Genomic DNA, 23,182 nt, shown 5'->3' with positions numbered 1-23,182 from the left:
CATTTAATGAAAATGGATAAAGATGAGTTCCATGAGAGGATAAAACATTTTTAGAAGATTGTGTTCAAAATACAAACCAAATACAGGGATCTTCATAGGTACTTTACCTTGACACTTAATACCAATTATTACCACGTATTTGAATTTAAACCTTGCCCTATGAGCAGCATGAGTCTGTTATATTACAGACACCCAACTGAGATATCTTTTGAAGAGACTAATGACCAAGCATCATCATGACAGAAAAGCACTGCATTAAATTTTTGAAATTAATGAGATAGTAGGACTCTACATGAATAGGTACATAATATTGTAAAAGCTGCACTGCATACGAAAAAGTTGAGTATGCAAAAGCCTCTGAGTTTTGTGACATTCCATTGTGTACTCTAGATTAGGTGTTTCTTAATTTTCTTGAATATTATGACATTTTACCCTATTTGATGTAGATTGACTGCTGCAAACTCATAGGAAAATGACTGCATTTTTCAGAACAGCAATTAATAAAGTTCCCGAATATGTGACAAGTGCTGAAGATTGTCATGTAAAATGCAACTCAGAATTGAGATTTACACTGTAGCATGTACCAAAAATAAATATAAAGTGCTACATCGCAGATTACAAAGGACCGCTTCTCATATTCCCCATGGGTGGGGTAAGAGTGTCATTACCATTTGCTAACAACATATCTAAAATACTTGAGAAAATATATTTAAAAACTGTATTTGCAAAGATTTAAGCCTAGTCAGAAGGACTCTATCATTATTATGCGACTGTAGATGGCCATTGTTATAACCCTGTATGTAATACTTGGATACACACTGGAACTTCAGGCTACTGGCATGCTACGCTTCAAATATTTCGCTAACAGCATCTGTACATGCCAGCCCCTAGAGGCCACATACAGTGGGACACACAACTTGTGCACATGGCACTGAATCTGTCGCACCACCTACCAAATCCCCACTCTTTATAAATCCAGTGCAGCAGGCACTCATTTTCTTGTGTACATACTTATTGTCAGCAATTGCCTGTATCAGTGCCTGGAGTGTTTCTATGTTTGTGCCTATGTTCTCAGCTGTTGTCCGGTTGTTTGACAAAGAAGATTAAACTTCCATTCATTGTCGCCGTGCTGTTGTTTACATCTTACAGTACGATACAATTGGCTATGAGTGTGGTGTTCACTTCCACATGCTCAGTCTATCTCACTGTTCCTTCAGTTCTTTTGTTCATGGAGGCAGTGCTCCAATCTCTCCTTGAGCAGTAGTAGGTTCTTACAGTTACTATCATGAACTTCACCACATTGACCTTGCAGGCTTCCACACCTTCAACGTACCCACCATGCTTTCCTCCTTACAATGATGCAGCTAAAGACTGGGAGGCTTATGAGAAGTGGCTTTGGCAACATTCCCTTTCTGTTGGTGTCACTGATGCAAACAAGCATAAGACCTCCTTCGTTTCTCCGATTTCTCCTTGGATCTACCATTTGTTGTGGCCGATAGCCCTGCTCCAGCAATCTGCATTACTTTTGTTCAACGAAATGAGTAAGCTGTTGTTGAATTATCACCATCACCATAAACACATGCATGACATTGCAGTGCAGTAGAGAGGGTCACCAGTCCTACCAAGCTTGGGCAACCGAACTCCACAGCCTTAGTCACAAATGTCAGTTCCTTACTGATGTTCACCATGATTCCTATGCTGCTTCTATCATCTGTGAATGCATCATTCAGTTGGTTTCTGACAAGAAAGAGCATCAGTGTGGACGACAGTGTGAGAATCCATCTTTGGCTTAAGCATTAAATATTGCTCAATCTATCGAGGTATCTTGCACTACTGGTGACCATATTGAGGCTCTGTGTGACAACACCTTGGTGGCTCCTATTCCTGGTGGTTGTTCCTGTTATCAGAGGGAGAACAATGTGGCAGCTGTACAAGCATAGCCCCCATACTGCACAGGACAGCAATGTGCTAAACAACCAACACAGCAATAGCAGTGCTCCATGCTCCCATCTTGCCCTTACTATTTCACGCAACATGACAAGGCCACATGCCCTGAGCACTGGGTAACCTGTAATAACTGTGGGAAAAAGGACATATAGTGTTCAGTGAGCCGTTCCTAGCCCCCTCCTGTAGACATGGACGTTAATTGTGTGTCTCCAGTGCGTACGTAACAAACTGTTTTGTCGAAGTGTGAGTGATGGACAAAGTGCTCAGAATACAAGTGGACAAGGATGCGGCTGTTACTTCACTGACCTCCAAATTTAAGAGGATTTGGGAAATTGTCTCAGGTTATTTGGTGTTTGTTGAATTACAACAGAAGATGATGCTGAATGCCTTTGTTTTTTCCATTTTCAGATAACAAACGCCTCGTTTCCGACCAGGTCCCTTACCAGCAGTTAGATTCTCTGTGTTCTGAGTTCTTAGCTCTTTTCTCGGGCAGGTTAGGTTGTGCCACTAATTTTGTGGCCCACATAGGATGAGTTACTGGTTAAACTCACAGGGGGCCAGTTTTTCGGCAAAATTGATTCACCTGAAGCCTATTTACAGGTATGATTGGATGAGGATTTTAAACGGCTCCTTGTGATTAACAAGTTCTTCGAGTTGTACCAAAATCCTAGCCTCCCATTCAGTGTGATTGGTGTCCCTGTGATTTTTCAGCCTTTTTTTGGAACTAACATTGTCTGTTCCGGGGTGCATCAACTATCTCCATGACATCATCACGATGGGTGCATCCACAGATGAGCATTTACATAACTTGCACACCTTGTTCATGGTCTTACATACAATAGGGTTGGAATACAACTTGGCTAAGTCACATGTTTTTCGGCTATCCATTGTGTGTTTGGTTTTTGAGGTTTCTTGGTATGGTGTTATGCCTTTATGTCATCATGGCACTGCAGTTGCACCTCTGCCTCATCATACAAATGTCGAAGTATTTCAAGCATTTTTAGGTAAAACTGCTATCACAAATTTATAAATTTGTGAGTGCAGTAACACTGGCCCACCCCCTCCATGAGCTGCTCCAAAAGAATGTTCCTTTTCAGGGGACGCCAGCCCGTAAGCACGTGTTTATGCTTTTTGTCTAAATCACACTGTAATCTATATCTAAAAACAAAGATGATGTGACTCACCAAACGAAAGCGCTGGCAGGTCGATAGACACACAAACAAACACAAACATACACACAAAATTCAAGCTTTCGCAACAAACTGTTGCCTGATGAGGCAACAGTTTGTTGCGAAAGCTTGAATTTTGTGTGTATGTTTGTGTTTGTTTGTGTGTCTATCGACCTGCCAGCGCTTTCGTTTGGTAAGTCACATCATCTTTGTTTTTAGATATATTTTTCCCCACGTGGAATGTTTCCCTCTATTATATTATTACACTGTAATCTGTTTGGCTACTTTCCATCCTGGTCACCACCTGGTTTTAGCTACGGACGCCTCTCAGAATGGACTCAAGGGTCATTCTCGGTCTTCGATATGTGGACGGTTCCAAACATCCCATAGCTTATGTGTCAAAAATGCTAAACTCCATTCAGCAGTGCTACGCCCAAGTTGAAAAGGAAGCACTTGATATCACCTATGTCCACACCAAATCTCATGTGTTCTTGTATAGGTCTATGTTCCATCTCATTACTGACCACATGCCCTTGGTTTCGTTGTTTAATCCTTCTGCTTTGTTGCCCAAAAACACATCAAATCACCTCCAGCATTAGGCCTTGTTTCTGTCTCACTACAACTGTGAAATACACTTTTGGTCCACATCACACCACATGCCAATGCCAATGCGCTGTCCCGGCTTCCAAAGAGCCGGATCGCACTTTTGATCAGGATGAAGTCCTTTGTTTACACTCAGATGTTGAGGCGCAATGTGCAGTTTACGGCGTGCTCCTGGATTGCAGCTGCTGTCACTGCCGACCCGATTTTGCATCAAGTTGTTCACTTCATTCAACATGTTAGGCCAGACAGGCTGGAGGCCTGGGCTTCTAATCCTTTGAGTAATTATTTTGCCTTCCTTCACTACTTTACAGTATTTGATGGTGGTATTCTCTTAGCGATGACATTTTAGTCTGAAATATAGTCCACCATATACAAAATCATACGAAAAATTCTTTCAGTGAAACAGTCGAGAATGGTCACCTATACAAGAATCGACAGTATACATGGTATCAGGTGTGTGTGTCGATTCTTGTACAGGTGACCATTCTCAGCTGTTTCATTGAAAGAATTTCACGTGATTTTGTATATGATGGATTATATTTAAGACTAAAATGTATAAAAAGAGATTAGGTTGTTACAATTGATACAGCTACAATTATTTTTCTTTTGGAAATATCTGGCATACTTAAAATTCATATTATTAATTGCACAATCTAAAGCTAATTATTACAATTTATTTCTGGATTCACTGATAAAATAATGATATAGCTTGGTGATGATTCCACTATTGTCAAGAAAGTATGTAAACTCTTTTGCTTTGTAAACTCTTTGGAATATTGTGAGTACCACAGAATGTAAGTAGTATTGGGCAGGCCTCTGATGGAGACAGAGGTATTTAAAAGATTGACAATGACAATGTAATTTGGAATATTAAGTGGAAATTGTAAAACCGGTGTGATATTGAAAAATGCGACAAAGAATAAAATTCAAGAAATATACAGGCAAATCTTCATCAGTTATTTAATCATCAGGAACCCGCAACATTAAATCAAAATTTCAGCTGCAAGAATGTACCCCTAGACGCAAGAATTGAAGCCAACAACAAGAGAAAATGAAGATGAATAAAAAGTTTTTCTTTTGTATATCTTATGCCTCTTGAAGCTTTTGAAACTAATGAAGACACTAAGAAATTTAATAATGATGTGTGAGGAAGGTAAGATTACAGGGTCTTGCATTCAAGTTACTGGCCTGTGGGTACATGTGTTGGCCTGGCATTGACAGTGACATTATACATCTTGTTGCGGGCTGTTCTGTGTGCTACCTACAGGATGCCGCAGTTGACGCTCTCTCTGTGACCCGCACCATAGTGTTTGTGGGAATGCATCCACGTTGATTTCGCAGGACGTTTCCTAAATTCTTCCTGGTTGTTAGTTGTCAGTGTTTTCACTATATTTCCATACGTTATCATCTGGCCTCTAACATCAGCTGTGACTATGATTCACACTTCTCCATAATTTTTTATATTGAAGGATTGCCTTACACACTTGTGATGGTTAATGGCCCACAGTTTGTGTCTCAGGAGTTCCACAGTTCTTGTGCCCATCAAGGCAGTCTCCATGTGAGTGCTCTTCTTTGCCTCCAGCCCCCACCCAAATGTAACGGCAAAGCGGAATGTCTTGTACGCACATTCAAGGTTCAAATGAAGAAGTATGTCGTGGACTCCTCCACGGATGATGCCTGGCACACTTCATGAGTTCCTACAAGTTCTTGGCAGTGGGGAACTGGTAGCAAGTCCCTACATCTGCTCATGTCGCCCCACCAATGCTCGTCGGCATGGCCCTTGTTGAGATGTGCTTCTGGTTCAGCTGTCTGGGCTCAGGGTTTCAGGTGCTAACCTAAGTGGATTCACGTCACGGTCCATAGATGCCAAGGTACCCCCTCTGCATAGTGCACATCAGTGATGGGCTGGTGGTGCACCACCATGTCCAGCTGCATCCTTATGACATGACAAGGGCTGCAGGTCTGCCAACTCTTCTACTCCTTCAGCAACTGTCCTGATCTCACGGAGTGTCTCCACTGTGGGAGGGACCCGCCTTCCTTGTGGATGTTGCCACCTGAGGGGTTCAGCCTCAGCTGCCTGCAGCCGGGCTTTCCCATGATGCTTTGCTACAACCAGTGATTCCACCATCAGCCGGGCCAATGCCTTCGGGTGCTCCGACTCTCGCACCCCTTACCGAGCAGCCGTTGCCTTCACCATCAGTGCAGTTCCACCACATTGAGAGACTGGACATTGAGATGTTGCCAGCACCCTGGTCACCGCTCCTCTTTTACGGTACATGGCAGTGGAGCCCCTGCCCTTACTTTGCCCTGATGCCCACATCGGTAGAGTACGTTTTCCCAAGGAGAGAGAGTTGCTACAACCCCGCACGTAATATTTGGATACATACTGCAGCACCAGGCCGCCAACATACTACACTTTTAATATTCCACCCACAACATCTACACGAGTCGGGCACTACGGGACAGCTGCGGTGGGCCACATGACTCGTGCACACAGCACGGCACCCAGCATCAGCCTTTCTCATATTATGTTAATACTTATTGTCAGCAACTGCTTTATCAGTACATGGTTGTTACTGTGTTTTTGTCTATGCTTTCGAATGTTATTTGCTTGTATATGGAATAAAAATAAACTTTTCTTCATTGTGGTCCTGCTGTTGTTTGTGCCTTATAGTATGATACAATTATGATTGAATCTAAACCTACTAAGCCGTGACTCAATCACATAAATACAGGCATTTATACAATGACGGGGTGGTACCAATAGCAGCACTAATAAAGAAAAAATCCAATGTATTAATTTTTCCTTTCTTCCCTGTAAGTTAGAAAAATCAGTACAAATGTCACAAATCACACAGAAAAGAAGATCTCTTATAAATGTTATTGCAAGGTGCAATTGGCTCTTGCTACAGAAACTTTTGAGTAAAAGAACATAAATTCTATCAGCAAAAAAGTGATTGCTAATTGGTGTCCATGTTCACTCCACATAACACACTTCTTATTGACAGTGTATGTATTAAGTGGAATTCAATTTGTTTGCAAGATAAATTACTAAGCTCTAATAAATTCTGAAGCTGAATTCACACTTTCATTACCTCTGGAACTTCGCAGTTTTTTTTTATAACAACAATACTAATAAAACAATTTGTTATTTTATTCCTCAATATGGTCAGTACTCATTATAAGAGGGTTGGAACTTAAATAGTGGCAACTATTTATTCACAACCGATACAAAAGAGATAGATCTTTGCACCTGTTACTGTCCTTCAAAGTAGTCACCAGCATTGTGTAGAACCCGTTGCCAGCGATGTGGAAAGCGTAGTATACCATTAGCAGAGCCTGTTCTGTTGATGGCGCAAATGAAGCAGTCTAAAGTTATGGTGATTCTCACGTACGACTGTGATGGTATTATCCTAACGCATTACATTCCTCCAAGGCAGACTGTCATTGCACAGTATTACTGTTCATTTTTGGAGCATCACCTGCAACCAGCTTTGCGAAAGAAGCGGCGACACTTTCTGCACAACCCACCCATCATTTTGCATGACAATGCATGGGCGCACACAGTGCAAGCAGAGGCTGCTCTGTTCGGTCTATGGGACTGGGAAGTATTGTACCATCCACCATCCTCCATGGACCTAAGTCCTTGTGACTTTGATTTGATTCCAAAGATGAAGGAACCACTTCGTGGTATTCGTTTCAGAACTGTTCCAGAGATTCAACAGGCAGTAGACTGCTCCATTCGCACAATCAACAGAACAGGCTCTGCTAACGGTATACTACACCTTCCACATCACTGGCAACAGGTTCTACAAAACACTGGTGACTACTTTGACAGACAGGAACAGGTGCAAAGAGATAACTTTTTTTTATCGGTTGTGAATAAATAGTTGCCACTATTTAAGTTCCAACTCTCGTATAACATGTACAGTGAAACTGTCATCAAATTTGAATATGCTCATACACATAAGAATAATAATGATGACGACAAAGCATGATTCCAATCTTTTAAAGTCTGAACAAGAGAATAGCTGATGGCACCAAGCCCAGGCTCTATAGAGGACATTTCAACATCTCAAATGTTAGTTTCCTAATATATCTTTGGTATGCACAGCCATATGAAGGCACGTGTTGTCATGGAGTACTACCTGTGAAATAAAGTCCCACGTTTTTATCGTTCAGAAAACTTTAATTATTAGTAGCAGATTACTGTAGCAACAAATTATCACAATTTGCCCCTTATCCTGGACATGCTACAATAGGATCCCTTACACCCTAAACAATTGCTAGCATGACATTTCCAGTAGATGCCAGCACTCTCATTTATTTCTTGATTGGATACAATGTGTGCATCCGCTCCACTGAGATGTGGCTCACTTCCTGATGAGTAAATGTTGTTCTCTACAACTCATCTCCCAGCACAATTCAATTAAGAAATGCATATTGAATGTAATGGTCTAAATGTGACTGAAATCTTGTCTGCTTGACATAATTGAGCAATCATATTAGTACCCATAGGTTAAACAAGCTGATATAATTGAGATCAAAATGGATACTGTTTGCAGGTCAAGGACTACAGTTCAACTTTGTAGTAATGTCATCAACAATGATGCACCTTTCAATACAGCTCTGCTGATCGATCTCCTGTTTCACTATCTCAGTTTGTATGCATACTGGTCTTACATTCTACCGCTTGCATCAACACTGTCTTTTCTTAATGGAAGTTTCAATACATTCATATTCTCTTCATTTACATGATCAGGTGTCTTCATATTGAGCTTTCATTCTGCAACAGATTTTTGACTGTTTAACTTCCTTTTCTCACAAAAAATTAATAAAACCTTTTTGTTCTTCTACAGTGGAAAACAATGTTCCATAGTAACACACGTCCATAAACATTATAGTAAAATATATGAGGAGTTACCATTATACTTTTCACTTTGCCATAAAATGACAATTATTTCCAGTCAAAGCAGAAGTTTATAACATACCTCCAATAGGAAATGGATAAGCACTTTCCAGGTGTGTACTCATCAACATGAATATGATCATCTAAACGATCACGGCACAATCTCAGGGTCTGAGAATACAGCACCTAGGACATGATATAATGAGAAAATATTATCACACTGGTTAAGATGATTAGTATACCAATTCTATATTTATACAAAAATATGCACAATGCTAGCAAATGTAAATAAGAGAAAAGACCAAATTTTTTTGTCACCAAATAAAGCTAAAGCATATACCTTGGAAGTACATAAACCACTTCCTGCTATTATTCACAAACAAATAAATAACTACAATCATGAAACCTGTTACTATACTTAGCTGTACATGTATAGCTATGGGAGTTAGCACAGTACCACTTAAAACATGTCAGTTTCATATTTTGCTGAAAAAAAGTGCTAATATAATGTCTATATTACAAGGGAAAGGGGAGAACAATATAAAATTGCAAATGCAGAGTGAAACCTGAAAAATTGTTGTTTAATATTCAAATGAAAGTCATTTGTTTAGAGAAACATTATTCAGTGATAATCAAAAAATATCCAATATGTTTCAAGCACGGAATACGTACCTCCAATTGAAGGCTTTGGCAGAAATGATGCAAACAATTGTACACTTCATGCAATGGTTGTGGATTATCCACAAGTCTTGACTGTATTAACTGATGGATATATTGTATTTGTAATGAATGAACTAGTGCCTTTCCCTCTGCAATATAACAAATTAAGAATATGAGAATCATTCACTTAATACTGCACAGAATATATTGTATATGAACAAAATATTCATATGAGATTATAATAAAAGTTAAAAATAGGAAAACAGCATTCAGAATAATTTCATGAGCAGCCTGCTATCTACGAAATGAAACAATGTAGGAACAGATGATAAAAGTATTCCACCGCAGCCAAAACTCTGTGTAATCACAGCAGAAAAAAATCAGCAGTACTACTCATGATAATATAAGACTAAATTATTAATAATAAGAGATAAGACAGGAATAAGTTGGGTGTACTGAGTTGAAAAGACTGAAAAACCATGAAATTAATTTAGAAAAAAAGTATCAAAAACTAAATCACGTTAGGTGGAAGGGATAAAAGAACAGGTATAATTCAAAAAATAAGAGTACTAAAAGAAGGTAAAACAAGCAGGAAGGATTTGCAACAGATACACGGCCATTAAATGGGCTCAATATAAAGAAAGAGAAGATTCTCTCCACAGAGAAAAAGGAGAATTAATAATAACATAACAGATCAAAGATATTACAGTGTATGCTTTCACGGCCAGTATTGTTTTCACGTAAAACTTCCGGGCTGATAGGCCATGTTCGATGTATAAAACTCCCCCCTGACGTTTCGTCTCCGACAGCAGGAGACATCCCCTGAGGTAAAGCGGCGAACTGCAAAGAGAACTCAGAGAAGCGCTGATTATACAGGCAGTACAGAGGGCGCCATGTCCAACACGTGGCGTCAGCTATGAGACTGTCTCTGGTAATGTCAACAATTTCGATTGAAAGTAATCGATTGTCACACTTCCGGTGCAACGCTGACATCCAAATTTTATCCAGTTTAACACCTTCGTCTTTCCTGTTAAAATTACAGTGTTTCTCAATCTCAATAGTCTCTCTATACACGTGCCCATACTTTATTTAATAAAATTGCAGCCAAATAGCCAGATACAGTTACTTTGCTTAACATTTTAAATTTTTGCATATTCATTTATCGATTTCACTCTTTTACTGCACAGTTCTATGGGATATCATTCACAGGCTTCTTTAAACAGTTCACATACACATGTTGTGATTGGGTCTTGATAAGTTTTGTTTTTGCAAATTAGATGATGAAAGCTGTGAATAGAAAATCTACACTCCTGGAAATGGAAAAAAGAACACATTGACACCGGTGTGTCAGACCCACCATACTTGCTCCGGACACTGCGAGAGGGCTGTACAAGCAATGATCACACGCACGGCACAGCGGACACACCAGGAACCGCGGTGTTGGCCGTCGAATGGCGCTAGCTGCGCAGCATTTGTGCACCGCCGCCGTCAGTGTCAGCCAGTTTGCCGTGGCATACGGAGCTCCATCGCAGTCTTTAACACTGGTAGCATGCCGCGACAGCGTGGACGTGAACCGTATGTGCAGTTGACGGACTTTGAGCGAGGGCGTATAGTGGGCATGCAGGAGGCCGGGTGGACGTACCGCCGAATTGCTCAACACGTGGGGCGTGAGGTCTCCACAGTACATCGATGTTGTCGCCAGTGGTCGGCGGAAGGTGCACGTGCCCGTCGACCTGGAACCGGACTGCAGCGACGCACGGATGCACGCCAAGACCGTAGGATCCTACGCAGTGCCGTAGGGGACCGGACCGCCACTTCCCAGCAAATTAGGGACACTGTTGCTCCTGGGGTATCGGCGAGGACCATTCGCAACCGTCTCCATGAAGCTGGGCTACGGTCCCGCACACCGTTAGGCCGTCTTCCGCTCACGCCCCAACATCGTGCAGCCCGCCTCCAGTGGTGTCGCGACAGGCGTGAATGGAGGGACGAATGGAGACGTGTTGTCTTCAGCGATGAGAGTCGCTTCTGCCTTGGTGCCAATGATGGTCGTATGCGTGTTTGGCGCCGTGCAGGTGAGCGCCACAATCAGGACTGCATACGACCGAGGCACACAGGGCCAACACCCGGCATCATGGTGTGGGGAGCGATTTCCTACACTGGCCGTACACCACTGGTGATCGTCGAGGGGACACTGAATAGTGCACGGTACATCCAAACCGTCATCGAACCCATCGTTCTACCATTCCTACACCGGCAAGGGAACTTGCTGTTCCAACAGGACAATGCACGTCCGCATGTATCCCATGCCACCCAACGTGCTCTAGAAGGTGTATGTCAACTACCCTGGCCAGCAAGATCTCCGGATCTGTCCCCCATTGAGCATGTTTGGGACTGGATGAAGCGTCGTCTCACGCGGTCTGCACGTACAGCACGAACGCTGGTCCGACTGAGGCACCAGGTGGAAATGGCATGGCAAGCCGTTCCACAGGACTACATCCAGCATCTCTACGATCATCTCCATGGGAGAATAGCAGCCTGCATTGCTGCGAAAGGTGGATATACACTGTACTAGTGCCGACATTGTGCATGCTCTGTTGCCTGTGTATATGTGCCTGTGGTTCTGTCAGTGTGATCATGTGATGTATCTGACCCCAGGAATGTGTCAATAAAGTTTCCCCTTCCTGGGACAATGAATTCACGGTGTTCTTATTTCAATTTCCAGGAGTGTAGTTACAACATGTCACAGTTCGAAGTTTGGTGCTGTCCATGAGCAGTTCGTCATTGCTTCGGTGCCATAGAACTCCAGCTATACTTTTTCTCGTTTGTCCTCCATGATCTTCAGTTGATTTCTGGAAGCCCTGGTGTGTGGCATCATATATTGAAGTTTGATGTCTTCAATTACGATTGTCTCTCTCGCTAGCAGGTACACTAGTCTAGATCTTGTTGTCTTTGTGAGACCTTGTGCTCTTTTTAAGTAAGTTGATTTTACCTTTTCTAGTGCTTCTAGATTTTTTTCTATCATGTGGTCCCATATAACCTCCAACCTATAGGCCAGGATTGGCAAGATTTTTGTGTTGAATAATTTCATGGCCATTACTAGACTGAGTAGGCGGATGTTTTTGATGTCCTGTATTGCTATTATTGCTTGGGCTGCACGTTCTGTTGTATGTTTTGTGAAACATTTGGCTGTTGGTTGCAATGTCACCCCTAGGTATTTAAGGTCTGATGAGACTTTTATTTTTTGTCCTCTGATGTGGATTTCCGCATTCTTGGGTGTTTTGCCTCCTTTTCTGAAAAATCACCATTTCCGTCTTTGTTATGTTTATGTGTAATTTGTGTTCACTGCACCATTTGCCTATTTTCTCAATGATTTCCTGCAGCTTCTGTATACGTGTACATCATCTTCATTTTCTCCAATTTGCTGTACGTCTTCAGTGACAAGAATGTACAGCAAAGGGCTCATTGGGTCACCCTGTAAGACTCCGTTTGATTGCAGAATGAGGTTCGAAAAAGAGAGGTTGTCTGATATTGTGATTAAGATGTATTCGAGCATTGACTTGATTACTCTTGCCCATACGCTATCTTCTCCCATTGTGTTTTCCAATTTTCAGACTATGAGATCTCTTTCCAGTAGGTCAAAGGTTTTGGTAAAGTCTATGAACACTGTGTGAAACATTTGTTTCTTTTGTAGCGCTTCGTCGATGTTGTTTAGAAGAAGCCTGACTGCCTTAAGTGTTGATCTTCCAGATCTTAAGCCCAGTTGTCGTTCTGGGAGATGACTGTCCACAAAGGCTTTGATTTTTTGCGTAATTATCTCTGAAAACATCTTGAACTGAGTATTTTCCAGGGCTATGCCTCTGTACTTGTGTGGGTCCGTTGGGTCTCCTCTATCTTTGTAGAGAACTTTTATTGTCGAGTGTCTCCAATGGGTCAGAATTCCTCTAAGTTCCAAGCATTTGTTGAATAGTTTGATCCATATGTGTTGGAGGGCCTCTTTTGCATCTTTTATATGTTCATTATATAGATTATTGGGTCCTGCTGCCTTCTTGTTCTTCAGTGCTTTTATTACTTCTTTTACTTCTTCTTCTTTTAGAGGTTCTCCTACATTGTTTTTTTCCTTAGTTTGATGCTGTTTCTCTTTCTTCGGGGGTGTTTGGTTCCTCGTTTGTTCAGTATCTTACTGAAGTGGTCTTCCCATTTCTTCGTGTCTGTATTTGGTGTATGAGCCAGTTTTCTTGGTCTTTTTGCTATGTATGGGTCTTTCTCTGCTTCATCCGCTTCTCTTTTTGCCTCTCTTTCTAGGTATTCTTTTTTCTTCTCTTCTATTAGTTTTTTGTAGATACTCCTCTCTTCTGCATACAGTTTGTATGTTTCCTCATCGTGCTGCTTTCTTAATCTGTGGAGCGTTCTTAGAACAGTGTTCCTTTTGCTGTAGTATTCAGCATTGAACCATCTTTTTGTCGTCCCTGTTTTTGGGTTTGTTTGTATCACTGAATTTTTTAGGAGGTCTTCTATTTTGTCTGTTGCTTTTTCAAGGTCTCCTTCCTCTATTTAAGTTTCTATTTGTGTTATTTGTTCTTGCTGGTTTGTTAATTTTTCTTTATCTATTTTTCTGTGTGTGATTTGGTGGGTCTTTCTTGCTGGCAGTGATGTGACATTATTTATTTTGTTCTTCATTGGAATGTGCTTTCATACAGGAGTGATGGAGTCATGCCATGTTGGTTGAATACTTCCTTTTATTTCACCTCTTGTTAATGCAATATCAATGGTGCTTTTCCCATTGTGGCATATATATATGTAGGTCTATTGTTGTGTAGGGTGAAACCATCTTCTTCTAGGGTTTCAATGACTAGTCTTGTTTTATAGTTCTCCGTATCTATTCTGCAGTTGAGATCGCCAACAATAATGGTGGGTTTGCTGTCGTATTCTTTGATGAGTGTGACTATTTCGTCAATTATTTCTACAGCATTTGCGTGTGGTTTAAAATAGGCTGCCACTGTATTTATGTCTGCTGCTTCTACTAGCATACTATTTTCTTGTTTTATGATTTGTTTTTGTGGGCATCATCCAGGGTTTCAGCAGTATAGATATTCCTCCCATGTGTCGTCCTCTTTCTCCCTTCTTTGCCATTAGAAATTGTAGAAATCTTTATGTTGCCAGTTGTCTATCTGGAAGGATTCTGTTAGAATTGCAAGATCGGAGTTTTGCAGAATGTCTGTTGGTGATAGGTTAAGAGCACTTTTACTTCCTTCTGTATGCCACAAGACTGCTTTTATTTCTTGCTGTTCTGGTTTTCTTCTGCGTCCCTAATAATGCGAGGTTTAAGATATGACGCTCATCTCGCTGAATTTTATTTCATGATTACCTTCCTGGTAAACATGTTCTGCTACGGCTGATTTATCCATGTTCCGCGGTCAGCAATTCCTCTTAAGTTCAACAAGACGGGTGTTCACACTTCTCTTTGTGGTGCCGATATAAACTTGTCCACAACTACAAGGAATTTTATACACCTCCAATGTAGCCAAAGGGTGTCATGCATCTTTTGCCGATCTTAAATATTCTTTTATTTTCTGGTGGGTCTGTAAATAGTTTCCACCCCATACTTGCTTAACACTTTCCCAATACGATCTGTGGCCTTACTAATGAACAGAAGAAAAACCTTGCCATTGGGCGACTGTTATTCATCGTTGCTCCTGATTCTCTGCCTAGAACGAAGTGCTCAATCTATATCCTTGCTGGAATAGCCATTCTCCAAGAAAGTTGACAGTAGTGTAGAGATCAAAGATAGATAATTCACACACAACTCAGGGAAGATACAAGAGCAGAACAGCAATGGAATGTAACAGTCATAATCCCAAGATCTGGAGTAACAAATAACAAGCTGCAGGACAAATCTGAGAGCTGTAAACAAGTCAGAGAACAGCAATCAAAGGAGGAGTAAAAGCTTTTGTCCTTATTTTGAACAATTAGAAAGTTGATAAATAAATAACAATAAATAATGAATACAAAATACTACATTTCAAACTACCATAAATAAAATCAATTTAAATAGCAATTAAATAACGTAATACCCAGTAGAAATAAAACTAATACAAAGAAAAATGTGGGTCGCCATTTACTCATTCACCTTAGACAGGGAATAAGAAGTGATAATTAGAAGAGAGAAAACCTGAAAACTACTGTATTCTGTGTTAATGTTGTTCTTTTGGACAATTAAGGATATCGGGCAAAACAGTGGAGTAACCGATAAAAAAATAAAGTGGTGGTATTGAAGAAAAAAAAAGGGCAAATTTTGCAACATATTCAGCTAGATCAAAAGAACTGATGCAGAAACGTGGAGACATTAAGCATTACGACCACTAGTCTTGCCATGTCCTTTGACAGCAATTTGCGTACTCCACTTTTGTCTCAGATATCGTAGTACCCACTCTCCAGACACATCAACACATCAATTATTTGTTGAATGGTTAACTAACATAACCCGAAAAACGTAGACTAATTATCTTAGTCTAAAATTAGTGGAACATGTATTTAAAAAAAAAAAAAAGAGAGAGAGAGAGAAAGGAGAGAGAGAGAGAGAGAGAGAGAGAGAGAGAGAGAGAGATAATGTGGTATAACTGTAGAAAGCGTTCAGTAAACCAAACCTTAAGGATAATGGCACAGAATAGGAAAAAAGTGGAAGTCCCCGTGAGCCAGCTCTCACAAGCAAAAAGTTGGCGTAATGGGCATGATGTACAATTATCTAAGTAGATCTACGACACTGCTGCAGATAAACAAAGGCAAATTTTGGGATGAATTTTTTGAAATAGGAGGAGTGATGTACAGTAGAATAATTTTACTGTGCATATTTAAAACTTTTAAAAAGATTCAACCAGGCAAGTTCAGAACAGAGAAGGGTAACTTCGGGCTGGTGTGTCAATCACAATGTCAACAAGGCATACCACCGATGTAACAAACATCAGGGTATGAGGGGAGCATTGCCACACAACTTCAGAGTGAAGAAGGCACAAACACAAACATCGCACTGCTATATAACAAGACACTGTGAAATGACAATACATAATTTCAATGCCAGGGAGCCACTGCAAAGTCAAACATAATCAGAAAGACCTAAGCTGGGCAACACTTAATTATTATTGAATTGCCACAAAGAGGAAAGGAAAACTAATGAGATCAATAAATAAGGGCAAATGTACTCACACATACAGAGCCATCGTGCCATAGGCGTAGGCTTGGACCTTTAAATAATGAGGCTTTTAGATTTCAAAGATATGTTCAGTTGTCCAGTCATTCTGTCTTTGACACTAGAACCAGAGAGAATGACAGTTGTTGAATTTCAGTGAAACCACAACAAGCTGATCAATGATGACCTATCTGCTACCTGCTTACTGACTTCAACACCGAGAAGCAACTAACCTGATGTATACCACAGCTGTGGTATGCTTTTGCTGTCTATTGGGTCACTGCGCATAAGAACACTGGTGTACGGCCAGTCCTCCTCCGCTATGAGTCATCGCAGATGATTTACAAGCTGCCATCTCCATTCGGACCAGGCAGGTCGCATTCCCACATGCTTCTGACCTGCTCATTCAGATCTGCTGCAGTCATGGTTGATCCATGGGGGATGATTGCGTTCTATTCTCCATGACAGCTGACATCCTGGGTCACAGTCAGTTATCTCCACCTGAGCAGACAACAGGCTGTCTTCGAAAATGCTGTGGTAGGAGCCGCACTGTATTGTGGAATATTTGGTTGGTGACTGCTCCTTTTCCTACACTGCCACAAGCACAGCATGTGGCTTGTCGCTGACAAGGCATTGCAGCAATTCTTCACAGCATGTGTGCTTACGCCCAGCCACCAACTACCACTCTGAAGACACTTATAACTCTGTCCACTCAACACAATAAACAAATGTTATTGCTGACATCACTGTGTCACTGTCACCTCCAGGTGTAAACTGAACAACACTACCAAGATCTGTGCTTGGCCTCTTGTTCACAATGTGATCCCAGTTATCTGGGTCGAAGCAGTATTTGTTGTGTATACGCATTTTCAAAGGATGGAGGAAAACATGAAAGTTCCTTTTCCAACAGCATTACACACTATCGAATTATAGAAACTGAACATAACAACTGCTGATTGGCATCCATAGAAATGGATAATCATCAAAAAGTGCTTGTGTTACTTGCACATTCACGGTGTTGTTGTTGTTGTTGTAGATGTAAATGTAGTAGTAGTTATACTCCCCAGTATGAAGACTGGTTGGGTGCAGCTCTCCATGCTACTCTAACCTGTGCAAGCCTCTTCATCTCCAACTAACTACTGCAACTTACATCCTTCTGAATCTGCTTACTGTATTTATCTTTTGGTCTCCCTCTACGATTTCTACCCTCCACACTTCCCTCCAATACGAAACTGGTGATCCCTTGATATCTCAGAATGTGTCCTATCAATCGATCTCTTCCTCTAGTCAGGTTGTGCCACAAATTTCTTTTCTCCCTGATTCTACACAGTGTGTCCTCATTAGTTATGCGATCCACCCAACTATTCTTCAATATTCTTCTGCAGCACCACATTTCAAAGGCTTCTGTTCTGTTGTCTTAATTGTTTATTGTCCATGTTTCACTTCCATACATGAGATGGCACATTCATAACATACAAAAACTGTGCAATTAAATGCACAAAAAAGTAGCTGGTTAAAATCCTAGTGGAAGAAGAAAGTTTCACAACAAATATTTGGCAACACTGAATGATATGGTGATGGCATGTTGTTCCTTATTTGCGCCAACGTGCTGGGGTAAATTCAAACCTTCTACTACGTTTCTCATGAAGTAAGCTGCACAACACTGTTAATGAGTATTCAGTTTCCATGTGGGGCCCAGCAGTGTTGGTAAAACTTCAGAGAAGCACGTTGTGCATTGGCTTCCTTCTTCCCTTTCACTCCATATTCAGCCACAACAATGCAATACACTACACAAGCATCCATCACACTCCAGCATACAGTACAGACCCACATAACACTTCATAACAAGTTGGAAGAAGACAAAAACGACATTAATGCAACACCCTTTATGATCTTACCCAAGATAGTAATATGGGATTTCTGCATTCACCTAAACATTCACTGACAAGTAGGGCAGATGCCAATGACTTGGTCCCAACCTAAACTGCATGCCTGTCAGCAAGAACAACCACCATAACAGTTTAACAAAAAACATGCAGGCCAACACTTCAATCAGAATGACACTGATAACAACTGACAAAAAGAAAAAAATAATAATACCTGGTTAAGAAGTAGGTAACTGTCAATGTAATGCACTATGGCCAGAAATGACTACATGTTTACAGACAACTCGAAAAGCTACTAGTTGTTGAGAAAAAATTACGTAAGGTAATAAGAGACTAGTACTCCTTAAGCAGTACCTCCAGTCTCTTTATCTTCTACCAATATATCAATGTCCAACAGTCGCCATGGAATATTGGGGCCATCACCCATCACAGTTAGTGATACTTCAAACTCGTGCTCCACAGTGAAAGTAACACGGCCACTCTCAATCTGAAAGAAAAAGGTCCTCTAATGAAAGAAACATTCAATTTAAATCTGTTGAAAATAGGAATGACAAATTATCTGTTAACAATACCTTGAGATTTCTCATCCGAGTTGGCAGATTTCCAGTAACTAACCGGTGCTGGATAACTTGGTTGAGTCGCAAAAGGGTTGCACGGCGTTCTGCTGGTGTTATTGGGTCTGGAGGAACAATTCTCTCCTGCAGTTAAACAGAAGAGCCACAATATCACATACTACATTGATGTCTATACTTATGACTCTACTGTACATTATATCTACATCTGTAAACCTACTGAATTGTAAGTGCTCTAGGAGACAAAGTTCTCTCAGCACTTATTATCACTGAAAGTCCTTCCGCACTGGATGCAGTTTAAGAACATGCTTTGTCTTGAAATATGTATTTTATGGTAATATTTTAATTCCAGTTACAGAACAGTATGGAGGCCTTTCAGAACTCTTTGAGAGAGAAATGTTGCATGGAACCATATTAATACCTTTACTCTTGTTAATGTACTTTATTTCATCATAAACTTAAGCACACTGTAGTAATTACGACAAATTACTGTTTTCTTCCTTCTGTTTCCTTAACCTGTACCGTCTATAAAACAAACTGTGCATCACAGATGCACGATTTCCATAAACGAGCAGTTCTGCTTCGGGAAATATAAACATATTCAAAGGGTAGTTGGAAGTGTATGTTTCAGAGCAAACAGGATAAAATATGAAATACATATCAAACTACATTGACACACCTTTATGCCACAAAAAGATTATTACAAATGACACACATGATGTACCAGGGAATTCAAGATTAGCTTAGACACATAAATACAGATAGGCTCGGATCTTGCCTAAAGCCTTCCTTGTATGTTATGCAAAATAGGGCAAGGACAAGGAAAATAAGAATTTAAAACTGTCAATGATGAAATCATTAGAGATTGAGTACAAGTTTGGGTAGCCCAAAAATGAGGAAGTAAATCAACTACACTCCTTCAAGAAGCCAAGCCAGTATTTGCCTTCATTTAAAGATGGATAGGGATTTGAACCACACATCTCATAAATGAGAGTTGGATCTGTAAGCAGTGAAGAAGAGCAGCTTGGTGGTTGTGCAGTTAAGCACCAGACTACAAAGCCCAAGGCATAACATATTTCCTGGTAGCTCAAGTGGCTTTCATCTCCAGTAGCAATTAACACATGTGAAAAATTCAAGCTGAAATGTGGTTCACTTTTCATGTTGGCTCAGTGAAACAGTTCTCAGGCTGGAGGAAGACAATAAGACCATGTATACTAATGCTCAGTGGTGTCTTAACAAACCTTCAGATTCAATATAACTTTTTGCCTTCCGGTGGTGACAAAGATGAGAAGAAAATGTGGACCAATAATTAATTGCAAGAACCGAGTATAGTGGAGTTAAGATTTTACCATTATCATTTGTGCCTTCAGTAAAAAGAAACCAAGTGAGGAAGCACAATGTTTTAAGACACTCGGCCCGCATTTGGCCATCCTATTTTAGGTCTTCTACAGTTTCCCTAAATTACTTAAGGCAAATTCCAGGAAGATTTCCTTGAAGACACATAGATGGTTTCCTTCCCCAACTTGAGCCTGTGCTGTGGCTCTTGCTTCTTCTATCATTAAGAATATGCAGAACAACTACAGAATGAAGTAAATGTTCTAGCTAAAAAGAATTTCAACTCCGCAGGGTCAATAAAATATCAGACACACTTGGGTTAATAGACATGCTCCAGAAGCATTGTTTCATTTACCAAATTTCTCAAAAACTCTGACAACTTCCTGCTGTATAAAGCATTAAAATACCAATGTCACCTTAAAAATGGATAGAGGACTCACCACTGGCCCCTAGGACCCTATGCAATGAAAATACATGTTTTCCTTTTTTGCAGAAATACATAAATACGAGTAAGCTGATTTATGGGATATGCTTAAACTGTCTCAGTTAAAATTGTCCATTTCATGCAATATTCGTGACTGACAAGCTCGTAGCGATTCAAAATTACAGTTGGCTGAGTAGAAATAACACGAACAAAAAATACGCAGACTTGTTGAAGTATATGAATAATTTTGAAACGTTATTACAGAAACTCCAATCTCCTGTCAAAGTGCCTTTGTCATGTTGTGTGTCCCTTTTATAGGTGTTGATTGCGACAGGCATTTAATGGCTCCTCTAGGACAGTTTAACAGTTGCATCATTTCTGTGTTTTAACAATGCATGACCACTGAAGTTTGTGAAAGAGTTTTACAACCTACAGTGTATATTTAAGAAGGGCCCACAATATGCACTTTATATGTTACAAATTCTAGTATATCTAACAATGGAAAATCCTGGATGGAGTGCAACGATACTATGAGAAGGAAAGTTGCTACTCACCATATAGCGGAGATGCTGAGTCCCAGATAGGCACAACAAAAAGATTTTCACACTTAAAGCTTTTGGCCAATGGCCTTTGTCCACAAGAGACACACATAAGCACACACACCCACACACGCAAATGCAACTCACACACATGACTGCAGTCTCAGGCAATTGAAACCGCACTGTGAGCAACAGTAGCGGAATAGTAAAGAACTATAGAGAAATAATTGGCTGGTTGGTTGGTTGGTTTGTGGGGGTTGACTGGACCAGACTATGAAGGCCATCAGTCCGTTTTCTATGACCATGAAACACCCATAAGGAAGAAAAACAAGTAACGGAGAAGACAAGGGACAACACAGAACAAGAAAGAGATAGACAAAGACCAGAAAAGAGGAATTAAACACACCCAGAGTGTTATAGTGGTTGGCCAACCAAGAGGGGGGGGGGGTGGAAGAAGGGGGGGGGGGGGAGCCAACCACCAAGTAACATACTAAAAACTCCAATCATAAAACTGTAGACCAAAGGCCAGACTCAACACAAAAAAAAGAGACAAACTCTCATATCGAGCGATAAAAGCCCCCTGCTCAAAAAAAAAACTCAAAACTAAGCCTGTCATTGCAGCAGCATCCGTTAAAAGTGCAGGAAGCGCATCAGGCAGTGCAAACGTCTGCCTGAGCACAGCTAAAAGCGAACAGGCCAACAAGATGTGGGCCACTGTCAACGCTGATCCACAGTGACATAGAGGTGGGTTCTCATGGCGCCAAAAACGGCCGTGCGTCAGCCAGGTGTGGCCAATGCATGTCTGGCACAGAACAACCGAATCCTTGCGAGACCTGTAGTCTCCTTGATGACCTGAAGTTCGTTGAGGGAAGGCAGGGTGCACCATTCATCACCCCAAGCACCAAGGACTTTCTGCTGCAATACTGACAGGAGATCACATTGCAGAAGGCCAATCTCCAGGGCCGGTGCACTGATAGCCTGTCTAGCCAGTGTGTCAACACGTTCATTACCTGGGATGCCGACATGACCCAGGGTCCACACAAAAACCACAGAGCAGCTGCAATGGGCAAGAGTAAGGATGGACTCCTGGATAGCCATCACCAAATGAGAGAGAAGAAAACACTGGGCGATTGCTCGTAAACTGCTCAGGGAGTCACCACAGATAATGGACGTATCACCTGAGCAGGAGTAGATATACTCTAGGGTGCAAGAGATGGCTACAAGCTCTGCACTGAAAACACTGCAGCAATCCAGCAATGAGCATTGTTCAGATTGTTCCCCACGAGTAAAAGCATAACCAACTCGACCAACAACCATCAAACCATCGATATAGACTACGGCAGAGCTGGGAAATGCGGCAAGGATGGAAACAAAGCATCGGAAGAGGGCCTCAGGAGGGACTGAGTCTTTCGGGTCTTGTACCAAATCCAGCTGAAGGCATTGGGGGGATGGGGGGGGGGGGGGGGGGCACACACCACAGGAGTATACGTATATGGGCCCGGAAAAGATGTGGGAGAGGGAAAAACTCAAGCCCAGAGAGAAGAGACCAGACGCGAACTGCAAGCAGACACGCTGACCGGGGCCACCATTCGGGAAGATGGAAGACCGAGTTGGGGAACAGGAGACAGTAATTTGGATGCCCAGGCAAGCTACAAACATGTGTAGCATAAGCAACGGACCCGCAATGGAGGGTCACCAGCCTCCACAAGTATGCTGCTTACAGGGCTTGCGCGGAAAGCTCCAGTTGCGAGTCAGATCCTGCAGTGATGTATAGGGTCAAGCAACCGCAACGCAGAAGGCGATGCCAAACCGTAAGCCAGGCTCCCATAATCAAGACGGGACTGAATCAACACCTGATACAGTCGGAGAATGGTAGACCGATCATCGGCACCCCAGCTGGTGTGACTCAAGCAACAAAGAGTGTTAAGATGTCGCCAGCACGTTTGTTTAAGCTG

The 23,182-nt window shown here is 41.3% G+C and overlaps 1 protein-coding gene across 1 annotated transcript in view; it reads right to left on the bottom strand.

Moving 5' to 3' along the window:
* The window catches only part of LOC126457068 (mediator of RNA polymerase II transcription subunit 14), a 183,043-nt gene that overhangs the window by 118,219 nt on the left and 41,642 nt on the right, over positions 1-23,182 (bottom strand). The window contains exons 5-8 of the mRNA XM_050093067.1: positions 18,930-19,055; positions 18,712-18,844; positions 9,301-9,437; positions 8,711-8,814 (exon numbers count right to left, since the gene is read on the bottom strand). Of these exons, the coding sequence (XP_049949024.1) occupies positions 8,711-8,814; positions 9,301-9,437; positions 18,712-18,844; positions 18,930-19,055 (500 nt within the window). The remainder of the gene's footprint in view (positions 1-8,710; positions 8,815-9,300; positions 9,438-18,711; positions 18,845-18,929; positions 19,056-23,182) is intronic.

This window comes from Schistocerca serialis, chromosome 2 (genome assembly GCF_023864345.2).
Source record: "Schistocerca serialis cubense isolate TAMUIC-IGC-003099 chromosome 2, iqSchSeri2.2, whole genome shotgun sequence".
Classification (NCBI taxonomy): Eukaryota; Metazoa; Arthropoda; class Insecta; order Orthoptera; family Acrididae; genus Schistocerca; species Schistocerca serialis.
Note: the sequence above shows the minus strand (reverse complement) of the source record. Positions and strands in the feature narration are given on the sequence as shown.